General features: G+C 45.5%; 2 protein-coding genes across 9 annotated transcripts in view; both read left to right on the forward strand.

Annotated features, from left to right (window-relative positions):
• The first annotated feature begins 594 nt into the window (after nucleotides 1–594).
• JARID2 (jumonji and AT-rich interaction domain containing 2) overlaps nucleotides 595–19,722 on the forward strand; it is a 240,623-nt gene continuing 221,495 nt past the window's right edge. For all 8 annotated transcript variants that reach the window (XR_009701536.1, XM_061195743.1, XM_061195749.1 and 5 more), the window contains exon 1: nucleotides 595–1,157. Coding sequence is in view for 7 of the 8 variants with exons in the window: in XM_061195743.1 (XP_061051726.1) it covers nucleotides 1,113–1,157 (45 nt within the window). In the remaining variant the exon portion in view is untranslated. The remainder of the gene's footprint in view (nucleotides 1,158–19,722) is intronic.
• Nucleotides 3,049–4,059, forward strand: LOC133094877 (homeobox protein Hox-B3-like). The gene is made up of 2 exons (XM_061195632.1): nucleotides 3,049–3,462; nucleotides 3,589–4,059. The coding sequence occupies exons 1-2, from the start codon at nucleotides 3,049–3,051 to the stop codon at nucleotides 3,595–3,597; spliced, it is 423 nt and encodes a 140-aa protein (XP_061051615.1). The 3' UTR covers nucleotides 3,598–4,059.

The following is a 19,722-nucleotide window of genomic DNA, read 5'->3' on the forward strand; positions in this document are numbered from 1 at the left end:
GGAGTTGAGTGACAGGCTTGCGGGGCAGGCTGGGAATTGTAGTTCCCAGCTCCCGTGGCCATAGCCATTTTGTAGTCGGGGGACTACAACTTCCAGAAGATCAAGGGGACCATTCTAAGGTGCCCCGGGAATAGGCGGCTCTCCCCGGGGCCGGCCGTCCTGGGGCACTGGCACCCAGCAGCCCAGCTGCAGGTAGACACGAGGCGTGGCGGGGGCTAGCGTGTGGCGGCTGTGCGGTGAGCGGCAAGCTGGGGAAAGGGGGTGAGGTGGAGCGACCGAGCGTGCCATGCATTGAGCTAGGGAGCCTCTCTCAATTCCACTCTTAGGCTCGGCGTGGGAGCGATGTCTGAGGGGTAGCCCGGGAAGGGTTCGTCGTAGGCCTCTCGGGTGTCTCGTCGACGGGGCTGCGGGGGTCCTCTGGGCTCGGCCACGGGCGGTCGGCACCGGAGGAGGCGGGCGCTTGGTGGCCCAGCTGTGGGAGTTTTCGGCTAGCGTCCGGCGGGGAATTATCCGAGGAGCCCTAACTTGTATAAAAGCAGAGTCCATTTAAAGTTGGGCTGGATAGCCTTTCTCTCATTGGTTAGGGGGCTTGGAAAAAAGAGACTCGGCGAGCCCTCGCTGTGGTGCCGCCGCCGCCGCCGCTGGAGTTGACTCTTCTGCTCGCACTGCTGCTGCAGCACAAACGTGACTTCCAACATTTTTTATTTATCTTTCCTTTTTCTTTTCCAAGATGTAACTACGGATCAGACACTAAGGACCTTCACGTTTCGCTGATGTAGTTTTTGGAGGAAAAAGGGGGGGGGAGTGAAGGGCGTCGGTTTTTTTTTGTGTGTGTGTGTGTTTCGGGGGAAATTTTCCATTATGAGTGTTTTACTAAAGTGAAATTTTTTTTTGTTTGCTTCGTCTTTGGCTTTTTTTTTTTTCCTTCCCAATTTCGGATTTATTTCAAGGCGAATCGGGCTTTGGGGGAAGAGGAAGAAAAGTCGGATTCCAAGATCAACCACCACCACCAACAACAATAAAAACCACCAGGATATTTTTTTGCAAATTTCTGACGGCTTTAAATTCATGAAGCAATTGTCCCCTTTTGCAATCAGCATTTGGATCTCAGAATGAGCAAGGAAAGACCCAAGAGGAATATCATTCAGAAGAAATACGTAAGTGCTCCTAACAACACATCCTTTGACTTGTAGTTTTAAGCAATGGCTGTGAATGTCAAGTTTATAGATAATTCTGCAGCTGAAGGGTTTTAAACACAGCGTCCGATAAGGCTGTTTCTTTCTTTTCTGAAAGAAGGCTTTTTCAGGCAAAGTCGTGTCTGCCTAGTTTGGACGAAAAAACAGATTGGTGTAGCGATACCTCCAGTGAATAAATTGACCTCGAATGACACAACCATAATCTAGTTTTAGATGAAAGGCAGGGGATTTTGGTGGAGCCTGGGTGGGGGGGTAGGGGCTGCGGTAATGTGACTAAACTGCATTCTCGGGCGGATTTGGCCCCTATTGCACTTTGCATGCAAATGAGCCTGTTATTATTATTAATGTTATTCGGGGAAATCGTGTAACGCATGTGTGTTGGAAGCCCTTTAAGTTGCAATCGAGGGTCCGATTATGGCGATCTTGTTCCTTGCACTGGCACATCAAATTTAATGTATGTGGTCGTTCTGGCTTATTTGGTTCGCAACATAAACCAATTGGGAATCGCGTTACAGCGAATGCATTTGTTGGGATTGACTTTAATAATGGGACTGGTTTTGTTTAAAAATTCATGGTTTCCAGTTTTAGGGGGAAAAAGACATACAATATAGCTAATGTTTTTAAGAAGGCATGTGAATGCATATGTAAGTGACTACAAATAATTACTCCCAGTTAACTGGCCTTCTGAAATTGGGTGATTATTCAGAGATTTAACTGGTGTGGAATAGTTAAATTTGTTTTGTGCATAGTACAGCTACGTTTTGATTGGCATGGGGAGTGTTTTTGTTTTGTGTATGGTGGCTTTTTGTTTTTTTTAAGTTTGGGGGGAGGGAGGGGAGAGGGGGACCGAGGATTAACCAAATATGCACTCGAGTGATCGGTGATTAGCTGCATGCTTTAAATCAAAGAACCCATTAAAAAAAAAAAAAAGGCCAAATGAACACACATTAGGAATAATGTAACGTTATAAGAAAGTTTTATTTAACTCGGGTCGACAAATTGGTCTTAATATTTTTCCTTTTTGAGCAGTGTGATGTGTGTAATGGGAGATGACCTTCGGGGCACTGGTTTTGTAAAAAATAGATTTAATGGAAAAGCTGAATATCTCTTCTTGAGGGCTGATCCTAATCTAGACACGTAAACTTCAACTATGAAAGAAATGCAAGGTTAAATAATCAAGCCCAACTTAAAAAGCTGTTCCCTAAAGAATTTAAGAATTAAAATACATCCGCATTGCAGAGGGCTGGGGAGAATGCAAAGGACTAGTTTAAACTCGGGCAGTAGAAACTGCAGGGAGACAACCTTGCTTGCGAGCGTGGACGCCTTCCCGGGGCACATCCGATCCGGGTGCAGCCACAAAGCAAAAGGGGTAGAACTTGGACCAGAGCCACCCCCACCTCCGCCCAAGTCATCGCGAAGTTGGGGAGCGGCGTGGGGTGGGATGTTTTGTTGCCGGTGGTCAGCGGATCGTGTCGAGTCCTGGCGCCCGGCCCCCTGCCCGTGGCTGGCGGCGGCCGCGGGAGGCAGAGCACGAGTTAACGCTCGGGGAGCGGAGCCCGTGTTCCCGATGTGCTCTAGCCGGCTGCGAAGGGGAGGGCGCGCGGGGGTCGCGGCGGGCTGGGCCGGGGCCCGGAGTCCGCGCGCGGCCTGTAGGGGGCGGGCTGCAGGCTGCAGGCTCCGGGCTCCGGGCTGCGGGCTCCGGGCTCCGGGCGGGCGGCGCTGGCCGGCGGGCTGGCGGATGGGTGGGTGGGGCGCGGGGGCGGTGCGGCCGGTCGGCCTGGGGAGGGGGCGATGCGGCGCGCGGGGCGGGGGCGTGGCGGGGAGGGGGCGGGGGGCGCGCGCACGGCGGAGCATGGCGGCGGCGGCGTGGCCGGCTCCCCGCGGCCCTGCCCGCTGGCTCCAGTGCGGGCCCGAGAGCAACAGGTTAAGCCAGCGAGACGTCAGCGCGCCCCCTTTCCGCCCCCTGATTCCTCCCCCGCCTCGCGCCGGCCTCCCCTCCCTCCCTCCGCCCCCCGCGGCTCCGGGTTCCCGGACGCTCCGGCCGCGTTCTTTTGTCATTGTGACGTCACAAAGGGACGGGCCCGGGTGGAACCTTCTCCTCCTCCGTGACGTCAAAAGTCGGGCGGGAGGTTCCAGCGCGGCGGGGCTGCGGGGGAGGAGGGAGCGGCGCGGAGGCGGGGGCTGCCGCGTGGGAGGAGGAAGTGGAGGAGGAGGAGGATGCGACCGGCCTCGGCCTTCCGCCGCGAAACGCCGCGCTTCCCTCCAGGTGAGCGCGGGGAGCCTGTGGTCCCCCTGCGAGCGCCCCCAACCCAGCTGATTCCCTTTAGGGGGTGGGGAGCAGGGCGGAGACGCTTCCTGTCTGCAGAAACGTTTTCGTTTCCTCTGTTTCCAGGTTTGCTGATGCTGTGGCATTACTGCGGTGGTGGTCGTGTTCTCTCGTCAACGCTTTTGAAAAGCAGGGAAACTTCATGCAGGGAAGCTTGGCTTTGTAGGAGAACCATGTTGTGGATTTGGCCACCTTGTCACTTTAAAGTCGTGTTGGGGGTGTCTCTGCAGGATGTGGCGGGATGCCTTTCTGGGTGATGTTGCACAGCATCAACTGTTGCTCTTGATGGATGCTTTGAAACACCAGAGTGGCACTTCTTCGCTGTGCCAGCTCTAGGCCTATTGAGTATTTTAGGGGCTGGGGCAGACGGGGGAAGACTGTCATTGATGCGCGTGCTTGAAAGAGCACTGGACTGCAAGTCTAAGGTGTTCTGGGCTTAGTTCTTGAGAACCGGAGAACAAGAGGCTGGAAATCTGGGTCTGTTTACTCTTCTGTAAAATGGAAAAAGTAATACGTGCCTTTGCCACTTCACTTTATCTGAGATCACGTGCGTGAGATAATGTCCGTGGAAGATGTAAAACAGTATGTATGCTCTTTCAATGTAAGGTGGAATTATTATTTGAGCTCGTGGAAGGCAGCACATTTCCTGCAAGTAGTCTCAAAAGCCGTAGATGCCTGCCGCGTTGCCGTTTAGTTTATTGTTTTAGCAAAGCAGAGTTTGGGGGTGGGATTGTAGATGGCAGGCTTTGGGAGAAATTATTGTTATATTTCATATTAAATGACGTCCTTGTGAAACTCATAAATTACACTGTAATCCTGTCTTAATTGCTGGGCACGATTCCCACTACAATACCTTAAATAACTGAAAACATTTGCCTTTCAAAGCCCTAATTCACTTGGACAATAAAAACAGTTGCATGTTTTGCTCTATGGGTATTTTATGCCATTACCATCACTCCACTGGTTGGTTGTTCCTAGGCAGAATAACAGATGATACCCAGGTTGCAAAACCATTTGATCTTTGATGCTTTATAGCAGGTATGAGTTTGAAATAAAAATCTCTGCCACATGAAGATATGATTCATACAGTTAGCATGAAAACATTACCAGTTTGATTCCTAGGACAGCTCAAGCAGAATTTGTAACACTAGGCTGTAAATTTTAAGTACCTAATTTTCTGAGTTAAAAGTGCAGTATGATTGAAAAAACTGGAAAAAGTTTGTGTTACCAGATTCAAAAGCGGGATTTACTATAATTACATAAAATTGTAAAGAAAAAGAGAACGACACCAAAATGTAGTGGTAGGATTTGTGAGCTTCTGCCCCCCGTGGCGCCCCCCTTCCCCCCCATTTTACACCCAATTGAATTATTTTACAGTTCTGGGGGAAAAAATTTGTACACATTATTTAATTGCTACACTTTTCCTTTTTAAAAAATATTTATTGATTAACATATTTATCGAGTATATATGGTGTACTGCTGTAAAGTGAATGGTGTTTTTAAAAAATTTTTATTTTATTTTGTTTTTGGCTGCATTGGGTCCTTGTTGCTGTACGCGGGCTTTTCTCGTTGCAGTAAGCCGGGGCTACTCTTCGTTGCGGTGCGCGGGCTTCTCATTGCGGTGGCTTCTCTTGTTGCGGAGCACGGGCTCTAGGCACGCAGGCTCAGTAGTTGTGGCGTATGGGCTTAAGTTGCTCCGTGGCATGTGGGATCTTCCTGGACCAGGGTTCGAACCCGTGTCCCCCGCATTGGCAGGCCGACTCCTAACCACTGTGCCACCAGAGAAGCCCAGCTTTTCCTTTTTTGAGCTGTTCACGTGGCTTGCTTTCTGTTTGTCTCTGGTAGTGGAGAAAACTTTTCTCTTTGTTACATAGTCTCGGGCAGAGACAATTTAGCAACCGTCACTGTCTGGAGAGATTATAGAAGGAATATTGTCAATTTAAGAGTCCAAAGTGTGTCACTGAAATTTAAAAAAAAATTATGTTTAAAAATAATCCAATTTGAGTTATTATTACTTCGGTTATTATTACTTTACTGTAGACCTGACTTGTGTGTCCCCCATAGCCATTGGCCCAAATAGCCAATTAGAATTATTTGGTACTTAGATGGTTTAATGGCTGTTTCCTCTGTCATAGGAGGTTAGACCAGTTCCTGTTGCTGGGCTGAGGGCTATTGACTTGCTTACACACGTCTTGGAAATAACTCCAGTGCTAATACATATCCTGTTCCAAAGGTTATTTAAACTTTCCTCCTTCAGAAAGAGAAAATCTTTTGGAGTATGTAACCGATGTTTCTTAGATTCAAAATAGAACCCTTTTCTTCCTTTCAAAGACGACATGGGAAAGTCATATTAAGCCCAGTACATTAAAACACTTGGTAAAGGCTAAGCTGGACTTTTTTTTTTAATTTAATGATAGTTTTATTTAACCTTAGTATAATAAAAACATTATCTTAACATGTAATCAGTACAAAAGTTGCTAAGATCTTTTGCCTTCTTTTTTTATCTTGTGTCTTTGAAATCTGGTGTATTTTTTTAACCCTTACAGGGCAACTCAGTTTGGACTAGTCATTTCAAAAGTTCAAGAGCTATGTATGACTAGTAGCTATCCTACTGAACAGTGCAGATCTATGTAACCAGAGGTGTATGTAATGTAGCATGGTGTCTGCATTGGTGAAAAACCTCAAGTTCTATAAAATCGCACACTAAAAATTACAGGGCTAGTGGAAAAATAAGGATGAAACATGTCACTCAAAACATATAACTTCGGTGAAGTGAACGGTAATGAGTCAGTAATGTGGATCTGGAAAAATGACATGAAATGATCAGGCAGGCAGCTCAGACTCCAGAGTGAAGAGTGGTTATACTGACAGTCTTTTATATAGAATAGAGCTGATATTGCCAGGGCAGTATGGATGGAAGTATGCTGTTAGCCATAGGCATTGTTTTTTTTGTTTGTTTTATGGGTTTTTTTTGGGTAGATGCACACTTTTGTAGTTTGTTCTCAGTTTTTTAAGAATCGTGACTGGATGCTGAAAAGCTGGTCTATTTTTAAGGTTTGCCCTCGATCATGATGGTCTGAGGACCTGACTCCTGACATTTTCATCCAAATGGTTAAAAGTTTTGCAACCTAAGAAGTTTAGTTATTGGAATTCTGCTTGCATTGTTTTGATGCTCCTGTTACTGGTCCAGGTCTCAGTCTCCCCTAGGATTATAGTAACAGCACTCCTACTAATCGCCTTCCACCTACCCAGCCTCTCTGGTTCTCCTGGCTGCAGAACATCCTGGCTGTGATATCTCAGCACGAAGCTCCTGGCCAGTGGGCAGGCCTGGGAAGTGTGTGCTTCTGTCCCCTTTGGCTCCTTCCCATATAGAAGACTTGCCAAGTATCAGTTGTTTATTCCCAAATCTGGTTATTCCAGTTAGACTTATTATTGCAATTTCGGTTAAATATTATGTAAACCTTTGAACGAATGTGAAAAGAGAGTTGGTTTCTATGAAAGCTTGAAGCTGAATGTTTGAGAACCCTTGATAAAAGTGAAGTACTAAAAAAAATGAGACGGTTAAATTAGATGTGGGCCCGCCATTTTCCCCATTTAAAAGGCTTGGGGAAAATCTGTAAGGATTCTGCACACGTTGCTTTACAAGTGGTTCCCTTTTAAGAACCAAGCTTCACTTACGGCCAAACTTCCTTCCCAACAAACAAAAAAGCATAACATGGAGCACCACGAATTCTCAAAAATATCTGTAACAGCACATATATGTGTTCATTACGTTACATGTATATGTATATAATCTACGTATCTGTATAAATAGATATATATTTTTTTAAAGATTTCCTGCTTAATAAACTTTATATTAGCCAACCAACCTATGGTCCCTATCAGCTCTGATAAGAGTGCTTCCATTGTATTTAGGCTTAATCCTCAAATATTAAACTGGACTAGGTTATCTAGTTCATGCCAGGTAGCATAGATAAAATGTGGGTCAGAGTGGCCCTGCTGAGGTAATTTGTATTACTTTTAGAGTTTGTGTCATTCTCAGGATGGCGGAGGCAGAAAGATGAGTGATTTTACACTTCATTTATATGGAGTTCAGAAGCTTGTATCTTGTAATCCAGCAACTTTAATTATTTTGTTTTACTTAGGAGATACTGCTAAAGATCTGTTCCATTTCAGATCCTCAAGCCTACCTGTTAATGGAAACAAGACACATTGAATCAGTTTCTACTCAGTTCTCTTGTTTCTTTCCATCTCCCAGGTAACTATTCTCCTCATTCCTCTGACTGCCCTCCCCTCCACAAGCCTCACTTCCTTTTCCAGGCCCCAGACTTCGTGCTTCTGGTCCCTTTTGTCTGTCCATAAAGCCTTTTCCACACTTGCCTCCTCATCGCAGGCCCCTTTCATTCCAGGAGGTGGGAACTCTGATGACTTTGGTCTACTTTTTTGTAGACAATTTGAGTGAGATTTTTGTTTTCCTTTTAGGGTTTAATCTTTCTTGACTTCAGACAACCCTGTAGTCCTCTGGCAGCCTCACACTTTTCAATCAAGGATCTTCATTCATTTCTGACTCAGAATAAAATTGTTAAAAGTAGAGCTGAACCTAGCAGGAAGTGGCAGCACTTGCCGGATACCCTTTTGCTCCCGGTTGAATGATCCTGCCTGCCTCCGGGACTTCCTGTCCTGTCACCTCTTGCAGGTGGCTTTTGTCTCTTTGTCAGGATGTGTGGGGTGGGAGAGGGCCCACGTTGTGCAGAGGTAGATCCTATCCTGAGGGCCAAGTCTCAGGCACATCCGAGTGGGCAGCTGGACCACAGCCCTGGGCCCTGCGTCTCTGTTGGGCTTTCTTTCTACTTCCACCAGGCTGTCTTGCCACAGATTTTACTGCTGTTGTGAGGAGGCCTCCCATGCCTCGTGGGACTTCTCTTTGCCATTTGAAGAAATGTGCCAGAGGAGCTTGGATTGTAGGAAACGCTCTAGCATCGTGAGGAGAAGATGTCAGTTCTGAAATAACTGCCCACAGTTATTGTTTCCCTAGTGAGTTCACAGGAGAGGAAGAGGCTGTTGAGTCCATTTTACAGAAGGGAAAACTGAGGCCGGTAGGCCCTGGCCAGAGAGTGAAAGGCTGTATCTTCTCCCCACTTCTTAGTCCAGATGACCTTGAGGTAATAGGAGTGATCGGAGTAGCCCCGAAAAGGGGAAAATGCCATAATGGGGGCTCTTGGCAGCCTTTGGAGAGGTTTTTTGGCTTGAGAAAGTTGGGGGGAAGTTAAGGCAGTTTGTCAGCCTCCAGGAGCAGGAGTGGATCTGTCTCAAGTGCATGTTTGTTGTTTTTTTAAACACCAGTTGGTGGAGCTACCCCCTTATCCCCCGCTGGCTGTCTCCTTGAGTCCTCAGTGGAAGAAGAGCTGAGATCCCAGTTGTCCTGGGACCCGGCTGGTTTGTGCTCTGTATTTTACAAGTGCCTGCACCCCACGCTCTTCGGTGTTACCTGAGGGGCGGCCTGGGCTGCGTTTGCTCTCCAGGCTTCCGAATTCATTTGATTTCGCAGGGGCTGTGACAGATTAGCTTCGATGCTTTTTCTGGCGCCTTTATTGTTGCCCCTGACTTTTGCTGCATAGGGTACCATAGGGCGCTGGGGGAAATCATGTGCCCTCAAATCCTCACCAGGGTCTGGGCCGGGCAGTAAACAAAGGCTGCCTAGATATGTTAATGAGGCAGCGTGAGTAATGGGAACATTATACATAATTACTCGCGTATTCATAGGGTGTATGAGGGCCTTAGAAAGGGGAACCCTACTGGCAGAAGTTCTTGAGAGCTGTTTTGGAGAGCTGGTGTGGCCTAGAAGGCCTAAATTGGATCTTAAGTTCTAATTTTGTTAAGTCTGTCAAGCTCCACCACCCATGAAGAGGAAGGCAGTGAGCATTGAAATACTGGCAGCAGTGTTTAGTTACCTTGAGTCCTAGAAGGTCATAAAATTCATAGCCACAAATTTTGCCCCTCTGTACTCCCAGTACAGCTCTTCTCACGTATTTTCTCCAGTACAACCAGGAATTCTTTTCCAGTGATATTTTTGGCTGGGGGTGGGGAGGCGTGAGAGGGGGGGGTGGGTTGTGTGTGTCTTTTCCATCAGGAGACCCTCTGGGTTATGTGACAGCAGCCCAGGTATCTAGTGACTGAATCACCCAGGGGAATGTGGGAGCCATTTGGGTGCCCTGTTTTATTGCTCTCTTTTTAAATCTGGGTGGTTCTTTCTCCATTATTTCCCAGCCACAATTTGGGTTAGGGCTACAATGGTTGTGTGTGTTATCTCTTGGTTCTTATTTCTGCCAGCTGTTAAAAGTGTTTGGTGCCTCTGGGGGCAGAAACAGGTGCCAGGAGGAAATGAGAAGGGATTAGGGCTGAGCATGTGTTTCTTGCATTTATTCCCTCCCTAGGTTTGCAGAAGGGGTGCTGCATGAATGCTTATTCTGTTAAGCAGCAGTTGGATGTTGACCTAATCAGGACTTGGAGTGTTTTGTGCTTTGAGTCCATGCCTTATTGCTAGTATGTGGGCTTGGGGAATTTAATGCCTCAGATTGGGACGGGCTTGTTTTGAATATGTAGGGCACCTCTGTGGTTATAGTGGACAAGATTGGGAATATGAGCTGTGTGACCCTGAGCAAGCCACATAACCTCGCTGGGCTGCTTCCTCACCTGGAAAACTTGTTCCATACACCTCACAGGCTTGTTGGGAGGGTCAGTAAGATTTTTGATGTGAAAGCACTTTGTAAACTGCATACTATGCACAAATGCTCAAGAAGGTATGATTACACAGTTGGAAATCACCAACCTGGAGACATCAGGTCTGTCGGCAGCCTTCCAGGCTGACTCAGGAATAAATGAATCAGATGAATTCTATACTTTGCCTCTTAATAAGCCAAATGAATAGCAACAGATATTCTGAAGTCCATTTTGGGATATAGAACAAAGCTTTAAAGGTTAGAAGGTGATTATATTCAATATCTCATAATAACCTATAATGAAAAGGAATCTGAATAAAAAATAAAAAATGTATAATTGAATCACTTTGCTGTACACCTGAAACTAACACAATGTTGTAAATCAACTATAATTTAAAAAAAAAAAAGATTAGAAGGTGATGTAATCTCTTCCCAGCCCCACTCTCTGGTGGTTGAATCTCTTCTCTGTTATCCAACACTTGACTTCTGAATATGTCTGGGTGGTGAGTTAGAAAGACTGACAGATTGAGAATTAGGATTAGAGCGGCACTGAATCTTTGTACAGAGATGTTTCACCAAAGATGTTTAACCTGGATCTTGGAGCAGTAATCCTTGAACTTGAAAATCCGACCATGAACCTTCAGTGGATCAAGTCTAAGCTACGTTTGTCCTCAGCACAGCATAAAAAGCTCTTGCTCTACCTTGAGCTTCTGGCCACCCATTCCACTGCTGCTGAGCCAGCCTCTTGGCCTTTGCACATCTTGGTTGCTCAACTTGCTCAGGGGACGGATTGCCTGTGGAGCCCACCTTGACCACTCTGAGGCCTGACTGGACAGCTTGCCACCCCCTTCCCCAGTCAGGCAGAGCCAAGCCCCTTTTCTGTGGGCCCGACTCCTCACACGTACCTCTAGGTTCTGGAATTAGTGTTTACATGTGTCTCACCCTGTTAACCCCACACGATTAGAGGCTGAATTTTCTGTCATCACACAGTTGAGGAAATATTTGTCGAGTTGAAGCTTTTGGAGTATTTCAAATAATACCCACTAGTGGGAGGGAATTGGTAAGGATCTAGTGGAAAAAGGTGAGCTTCACTAATCAATTTCACAGCTGAGAAAACCTGAGGTGTCTAATAACAAAGGTTGCACGTTTTATCAGTGACAGCCGGGGCATGAAACCCAGCCCCTGATATAGTGGAAGGCCAGCTGGGGTAATGCCTTTGGACCGGCTTTCAGAGATGCTTCCTCCTGCCAGATGGATCCTCAGTTATCCATGGTAACTGCAGTTATTGATTCATTTTCATGGGAAAATAAAATCCACATGTAATCCCCATACCTAATTGGGCCAATAGGGTTTGTCCCCCTTTGAAAACGATTCTTTTGCCTTATAAGAAATCATTCAAATCGAACAGCTACACAAAGGTAAGATCTACTGCAATTACCTACGGGGTGCTCCTGCACTTGTAGATATGTCGTTTTACCTATGTGGGCTCATACTCCTAAGAGATGTTCTGTTCCGCGCTCTTTGCATTTATATCTCATTTCAGTTATCAAAATATGATTCTGCGTCATTATTTTTAATAGCTGCTGGGCACTCGGTCAATCTGTACCACAGTTTTCTTGACCTGCCTGTTCTTGATGGCCTTTTCACAGTGTGGGGGCTGTCGTCCACAGTGATGTGTGCAGTATGCTTTTCCTGTATCTTTTTGCACTTAATTCCAAACTCCTCAGTGTGGAACTACCACTTTGTGTTACCTGTGTTTACAATTCAGATCCCTCTTACGTTGTTTTCTGGGAGAAAGACTGTACTAATTTACGTCTCCGAGGTAGTGCCAGCGGGTTTGTTTGTTGGCTTTTAAAAACCAATACAGGCACTTGTAACAAGTAGTAAGGATGTCAGTTGGGTTTTATTTAAGTTTCTATTTTCTTTCCTTGTCCTCTCTCAGGGCATTAGAACTAAATGAGATAAGATATGGGAAAGCACTTTGTAAAACAAAATTGCTCTGAGAACACAATGTGTTATTAGGATGACTGTAGCAGTAAAGGAAGAAGCATCTGTGGAATTGTACAATTACATATTTCATGTTTATGAAATGCTTTTTTTGTGAGGACGTGACGTAACTTTAAAATGACCCCAGAATCCCATTATTTTCGCAAGTGATTTCAGCCTTGTTTGTGAGGTGGGTTTTGTACGGTTACAAGGGTCCCATTGGGCTCTGGCTTGGAAGACTGTTTAGTCAAATACAGCTGATGTATTCTCTGGCTCTGTTAGGGGTTAGAAAATATGACATTGTCCTCAGAGAATTTACAGTTCAGTTGACAGCAGAGATGCCAAACCCTGTGGGAAGAGAGCTGGTGACCTTGGGTAAACACTTCCCCTCAGTCTCAGTTTCTTCTTGCATAAAATGGGGAGACTTAGACTTTCATTTATTGGCCCCTCAAGGTCATTTTGGGGGAGGCAGAATCGTATGTTAACATGTGAAGTGCTTTATAAACTGTAACTATCTAGACCAGATTATTCTTATTTTAGGTCCTGCAGGTCTTTGTGGCTGTAATTCTCCAGCCTCAAGGTTGAAGAGGGAACATGATGTTTCTGGGTCATCCTTGCTGATTACAGCCTATCCGGGTTGTCTGAGGAAGAGGATAGAAATGAAAATAATATAGATGCTTTTTCTTCCAAACTTAAGGTAAAATGCAGTGTGATCGTTGTATCAGACACACTTTTTGATTGTTCTGATGATGGCTTTTTATCATCCTCCCTCCCCCCATGTGAGAATGAGGTGGTATCCCAGAACTGCTAAGAAGCAGCATTACTTTTTGGCGTTTAAGAGTACTTTTGGATAAACTCTTCACCTTCTTTTTCATTCTTCAGTAAAGATGTCCATTTAGAAATGAGGTAGGACTTAAATGTTTATTGGTTTTACCTAAATTGCCCCCCTTTTCCATTCTTCTGTTGCCCAGAGCATGAAAGCGCTGTGCATTCTGTTTTCAGCTTGTGATAATGTCTTGATGTTGGGGGATGAAAGAGTCGATGTGATGGCGAGGATCCGTGGGCTGGAGTCCCAGTTAAATTGGTAGCACATGGCTTTCACCTGCAGTAGCTCCCTGCCACCAGGACCGGGTACTTGACACATGCCACGTGACTCCTTGCCAAACTGATGATCCCGAGTGGCCAAGGCTACCAGCTTTGATAGGTGCCAAACGGGCAGTCAACCTGGTTTCTTAATCGTTTGAAAATGACGAAACACTTGGTATTGCTCTGTAAAGAGCTCATTCCCGTGTATTTAGGAGGGTTTAGTGGGGGACGGGGAAACAGTCTCACTAGTAAGCCTGATTCTTGTGGTGTGGTTTTTGTCTGACATTCGATTCCATTTGCTCTGCAGCCTTTTCACTGGGACTTGTAGTTGGTTACAATTTTTTGAGGGGGGTTTATTTGATATATTTACTTACATACATCACACCTTATTCCGAAAAAGATTTAAGGCCATAATGAGCAGTCATCCTGGGAGCAAACAATTTTTGCTTTGATCTGACTGAAGTTCACTCTCTAAATCCCCAAAGTGACAACCACATTAAAATATGGGCAGCGAACACTTGTCCTCAACCCACCAGTGTTTGGCTGAGTAGCTTTTTGTTTTAGCTCTGCAAACTTGACCTAAAACTTTAGTTAAAGGCAAGGTTTGTTAAGTAATATTGGTATTGACACCCTGAGAGAACTTTTAATGTGGAAGAATTTTAAAGATGCATGAAAGTAATCCCCGGTGGTGATCACATCCTTGAATGGCAGAGATCAGATTTCTATTTAAATGCCAGTGCAGTTTAATACCACCTTTTTCCACCATGCAGGGGGCCAGGGAGGGTCTGGATTTAATAAATGAACTTCTTTGGGGGAAGCGATTGGTACATGTGACTGCATGATCCAGCATTCTGTGTTTTTAAAAATGTTTGCAAATACTCATTCTGTACCATAATCCTCAAAACTGCTGTTAGGATTCCAAACCATTGTGGTTTAAACTTCGCTGGAATCTGAAAGGTGGCTGACAGAGTGAAAGGAAATCTCCTTAAGTGAAGAACACATTTGACTTGCCTGATTGTCCCGGGCTCTGGGCTCTGGGCATATCTGAGCCACAGGCCTAGTCTCCTGGTGGAAAAGGTTGGGGAGTACTTGTTTCTTTCTCCTGGACTGCCCCCGACCCCAGGTCAATATAAACACCATCATTTAGTCCTGCAGAAACTCCTGATACAAATATAGACTTGCAGAGCCCTGAGAAGCACACTCTTTTGTAGTCATGATAAATCAAAACTCTAATGATGCTATAAAAATGGGTTTTCTTTTGGCTCTGGTAAGCTAGGAAGCTCTGGGAGGTGGGGAGGACGACGGGTCTGACTTGGAAATATCTGAAGCTGAAAAGTGGCGTTTTTTCTTTTCTTCTAATTCTGCTCCCTGCTCCAGTTACATGGAGCTGCTACCCCAGCGCTGACATGGCCCCAATGAAACACATTTTCTACTCTGGAACTAGCCTTTTCCCTTTCCATCTAACGTGAGACTTGCTGAAGTTGTCATGTTATTTCCTTCCAGAATTCTTTGGAGCAGTAGGCAAAGCCTCTTGGGAGTATAAATAATGATAATTATAAAGAACGGTCAGTTTACCAAGGAAGACCATTATCTTTTTCTTTTTTTAAAAAATAAATTTATTTATCTTTGGCTGTGTTGGGTCTTCGTTGCTGAGTGCGGGCTTTCTCTGGTTGCGGCGAGCGGGGGCTACTCTTCGTTGCAGTGCGCGGGCTTCTCATTGCGGTGGTTTCTCTTGTTTTGGAGCACGGGCTCTAGAGCGCAGGCTTCAGTAGTTGTGGCGCATCGGCTTAGTTGCTCCACGGCATGTGGGATCTCCCCGGACCAGAGCTCGAACCCGTGTCCCCTGCATTGTCAGGCAGGTTCTTAACCACTGCGCCACCAGGGAAGTCCAAGGCCATTATCTTTGATTTGCAAAAGCTTTTACAGCTGAACATTGTTTGCTTACAGTTTAATACAAATGAAGACCTTAACGGCACCTATTGTAAGAGGAGTCCTTTTACTCTGTTTGTACACGGAGGAGGTCATCTCAATAAAGAACAGAACACATTGCTCAGTCCTAACTGCTTGTTTCTCCGGACAGGCATTATATACGGTCCAGGGAAGACCTGGGGTGGTGCTTCATGGTTGCTTTTTTCCTAGCATCAACGGCACAGAATCCTCCCTGCTGAGTGTGAAAAGATTTTTAAGGCTGATAAGTGACCGAATGTACTTTTGGAGTTCCTCCTCTAACTGCTTCCTTCCCAATTTACGAATCCAAAGACGGTTTTAAAACGAATTAAAGGGACTTGTCTAAGTAGGCACTGACATTGGATAAATATATTTAAATGGTAGGCTGTCATGCTCTTAATTAAAGCCCACAACGTAGCTGCAGGGAAATAGGAAGCCTCCAGTTGCAGTTTTTATTTTTTGGGAGATTAAAGTTACCCCTCATCACACTTTTCAGTCTAACTACAGTGTGTATGTGTGTATATATATATATATTCTTGGCATACATTGCGGTCCTTGGCTGCTGTATCTTTAGCAAAGTGTCAGCCCCTTTTAGCCCTTTCTTTTTTAAAACTCTCATATCCCCAACTTATTCCAGTTCCTTTGGCAGTTCTTCAACTATGTTTCTTTTGGCGTTCTACTGGTGGTTCAAGACAGAAAGGCATCCTAGGCATCTCAGTCTTCCCTGAGTGATCTTGGATGTGAATGTGATTTTTTTTTTTCTCGCTTAACAGTTCGGTGGTTTTTAGTATATTTGGAGTTGTGCAATAACACCGCGATCAATTTTAGAACCTTTTCATCACCCCAAAAAGAAACTCTATACCCATTGGCAGTCACTCCACATCTCACCCCAGTTTTTCTAGTCTTTGGCAACCACTAATCTACTTTCTGTCTCTATGAATTTGCCTATTCTGTACATTTGATGTAAATAGAATCATACAATATGTGGCCTTTTGTGACTGGCTTCTTTCACTTGGCATAGTGTTTTCAAGGTTCCTTCATGTTGTAGTGTGTATCTGGACTCAGTTCCTTTTTATGGCTGAATAATACTTCATTGGATGGACCTACACCACATTTTGCTCATCCATTCATCAGCTGATGGACGTTTGGGTTGTTTCCACGTTTTGGCTCTCGTACATAATGCTTCTGCGAACATTTGTGTGCAAGTCTCTGTGGGGATGCTGCTTGCATTTCTCTTGGAATACCTCAAGCTAGACCGTCTTGCCCATCTAGGTGATTACTGCTGATACATTTATTTACTGCTCTTTCACCTGTGAAGCTGTTCCTCTTAGCCTGTGTCCCAGAGCCTCCTGTGTTCTGTTCGGCAGAGGGCTGCATGGGACTCTCTCCTGCTGGGGCAGCTGCCTTGCCTTGGGGTGGTGGGGTTCTCACTTTCCTCTCTGTCTGACTGCTACTCTTCACTGTTTGTGGGTGGCCAGCAGTGGTCTTATTTCCTCTCCCCCTTTCCTTTGCAAGCTCTAAACACTTGCTTAGGCGTGAGAAAGTGATGGGGCTTGGCATTGCATCACGGGATGATTGGCTTTTTGTGGGTGCTCAGATGTTTTGGGTTGTGGGCCTTCAGGTGCATTTCTGCAAAGCATTTACCACGTAGTTTTGGGAGGAGCCAGGGGTTTAAAAACCCCGGCTCCTCTCTGGGAGCAGAGAACGATCGAGGGGTTGTTTTCTTGTCTCACGTTTGGTTTTTGACTCTGTCGTGGTTACTGATGTTGACGTGCTTTGGCAAAAGCCTACGGGGAAGAGAACCACTGTCTACCTAGAAATTCGCCTGATTTTCTTGCTCCTTCCAAGCTGCCTTTTACCTAAACGAAAAATGCATAAAAATCAAAAAAGGGCCTCATAACAAACTCCTTTAAGAAATGGGTGTTCTTTTAAGGAAGAGGGATGGTGCCATGTTTTCTTTGGCTATTTCCAGATTTATTTTTCCCAAGTTGGTGTGAAATTGTTGAGATGAGATCAGTCTCCTACTTGAGTAGAGCACTTTTTGCTCATTTTCAAGTGTTCGTAGAAAGTATGAGGCGATAGAAGAGAGTTGGAATGGTGGGGATGGAAAAAAGCCCCATGACCAAGGGTGCTGGAGGCCTTTGGAGACTTGGACATTGTGGGTTCTGGTTCTCTGGGAGTGACGACTTGGTGTGGGTGTCCCTGCCTTTCCTCGAGGTTCCTGGTAATAGGAAGCCAAAGGCTAGTGTGCTAGTGTTTGGGGATCTTATTTGTTACCTACTGCTCAAGTTCAGTGTCAAAGATTCATTAATAAGGGGATTAATCACGTTTTTCCACCACTCCCCGGTTTTTCTGGTACAGCTCTCGGTTCCAGATTGACTCTTGTGTCATTGATTTGCCTTACCTAAAGGGCAGACGGCTGTATTCACTATTTTCTCTGTAGTGGCTAACTAACCAAGGATTTGCAAGGTAAGATACCCACCTCAATTTAGAAGGTGGTAGGTGTGAGTGAGTGAGTGAGTGTATGTGTGCGTGAGTATCTAAGAAGGAGTTGCTATTTTAAACTTTGCATTGTTTAACTGGAAATCTGTGTTCTGTTCTGCCAGGCTGCCTTTGTGCAGTGTTACCTATAACCTACACACATACTTGTGCCATTTCAAAAGCAAATGCCACATCCCTCCTACTAAAATTGCTTATTAGACTAATTTTACGAATTGAGTTAGAACTGCCCTATAATGTAATGCAGAATATTTCCCAATAATGCCTAGGTTAACAATGATAGTCTTGCTGTATTGTGCAAAAAAGGCTTCTGTTCAGACCCAGCTGGGTTTCAGGCTTAATTCATTGCTCTATGGTGGGATCACCACAGCTGCTGTGGGGCCTTTACAAATGCAAAAAAGCTGTCAGTGTTTGTTTCATCAGCTGCATAAGTGATGAGGCCAAGTTGAGGAATCCATTCCAGTGCGCAGTGTGCAGGCTGTAGCCATTATTGTTTACAGAATTAGTGTGTTGGAGCTTTAAAATAGTTGGCACATCGACTGCCCTTTAAAAGCACAAGACTGAGGGACAGGACCAGTTGGTTGTACTTGTAATGTTGGCCGGATCCAACCCAGCCCTTGTCTTTGACAGTTGCTTGCCCCCGTCTGTGCTGTGGGACTGACTGACCCCCTTTTGGACAAGGCAGGGGTGTTGAATTCGTGTCCCTTTCGTTCTGCATCTCAGACTTAGGTTTGCGGTCTTCTTCTTCTTTTTTTTTTTTGTTAGAGTTTTTCTTGTTATTTTAGAGTCCCATAATTGTAATTGAATTTTAAAGCCTTAATAATCTTCCTAGCTCCAAAGATGTATAGGACTGTCAGCTGGGACTTCAGATATCTGTGCAATAATGTTCCAGATCCAGCTCTATGGGGTTTATTTTGTGAAGTGATATCACTTTGGGAATTGTCCTCAAGTCTCCCTGTGGATACAGAAGTGAAGCCAACTTCTTGGCTACAGAAGGAGCCACTGGATAGGTCACTTTCCAGCCAGTTAGGGGGTATCCCTGCAGGGTTCCTCAGTGGATGCTGACCCCCTTTCCTAGGGACCTGGTGTAGCCATGGCAGCACGTCCAGTCCCTTTTGGGACCTGCGTCCATGGTGTGTCACAGGATAGTGTAGAATTGTCCCTTTCATTTTAACCTGATTGATTTTCAGCCCCCTTCTCAGCTCGGGTCTGTCTGAAAGTCATGCCTCATGGAATCGGAGGGCACTGGTGGTAGCCAGTCTGTACAGGTTTTAAAAGTGGAGCTTGTCAGGTCTCTTAGCCAACGGGGATGAATAATGGTGCTTCCTTCCTCCCAGCTGGAAAGGTCCCAAAGTGCTCTCCCATGTTCATAAAAAAAGATGGCACGAGGCTCAGGGTCTCCAAATTAAAGGTCAGTACTGATCAGCTTTATCTCAAATAACTGTCACATATGCTCTCCCTAATTCCTTTATGTCTCTACGTTTTACCCTACAGAGTGTCTGGAGCCCAAGAGGACAAATGGGTCCGATGAATCCCGTGTGGTATTTGTGCTGATTAAGCAGAGTTTGGGGATCCTGGTATGTCCTCCCTTGAAAAGAGCTCTCTTGAAGGGAGAGGATGGTCTTGGACAAGCATATTTTAACTCTTACAGTGAACTTGCATACAAAGTCAAGCATCAGTCTAGATTTTTTACTTTCTTCCTACAGCCTCTCCCAGCGACCGTGACACTCACCCTGGAACAGTAGTAATGAAAAGGAAAATAGCAAACAGTGAGTTCCACATCCTCTGCCCCTGGGGGAGAAAACTACCTCTTAGGGCCTCAGAAGGAAACGGCAGTTTTCTGGGCCTCGCTCTCCACCCAGAGTGCTTGGCTGCCCTTCAGGAACCGCGTTGCCTCACCTGTTTCTCCTGGCCGCGGTGTGTGTCGTATACTCTGGCTTTAGGAGTCTCTTATCAGTGACAA

Source organism: Eubalaena glacialis, chromosome 7 (genome assembly GCF_028564815.1).
Source record: "Eubalaena glacialis isolate mEubGla1 chromosome 7, mEubGla1.1.hap2.+ XY, whole genome shotgun sequence".
NCBI classification, from domain to species: domain Eukaryota; kingdom Metazoa; phylum Chordata; class Mammalia; order Artiodactyla; family Balaenidae; genus Eubalaena; species Eubalaena glacialis.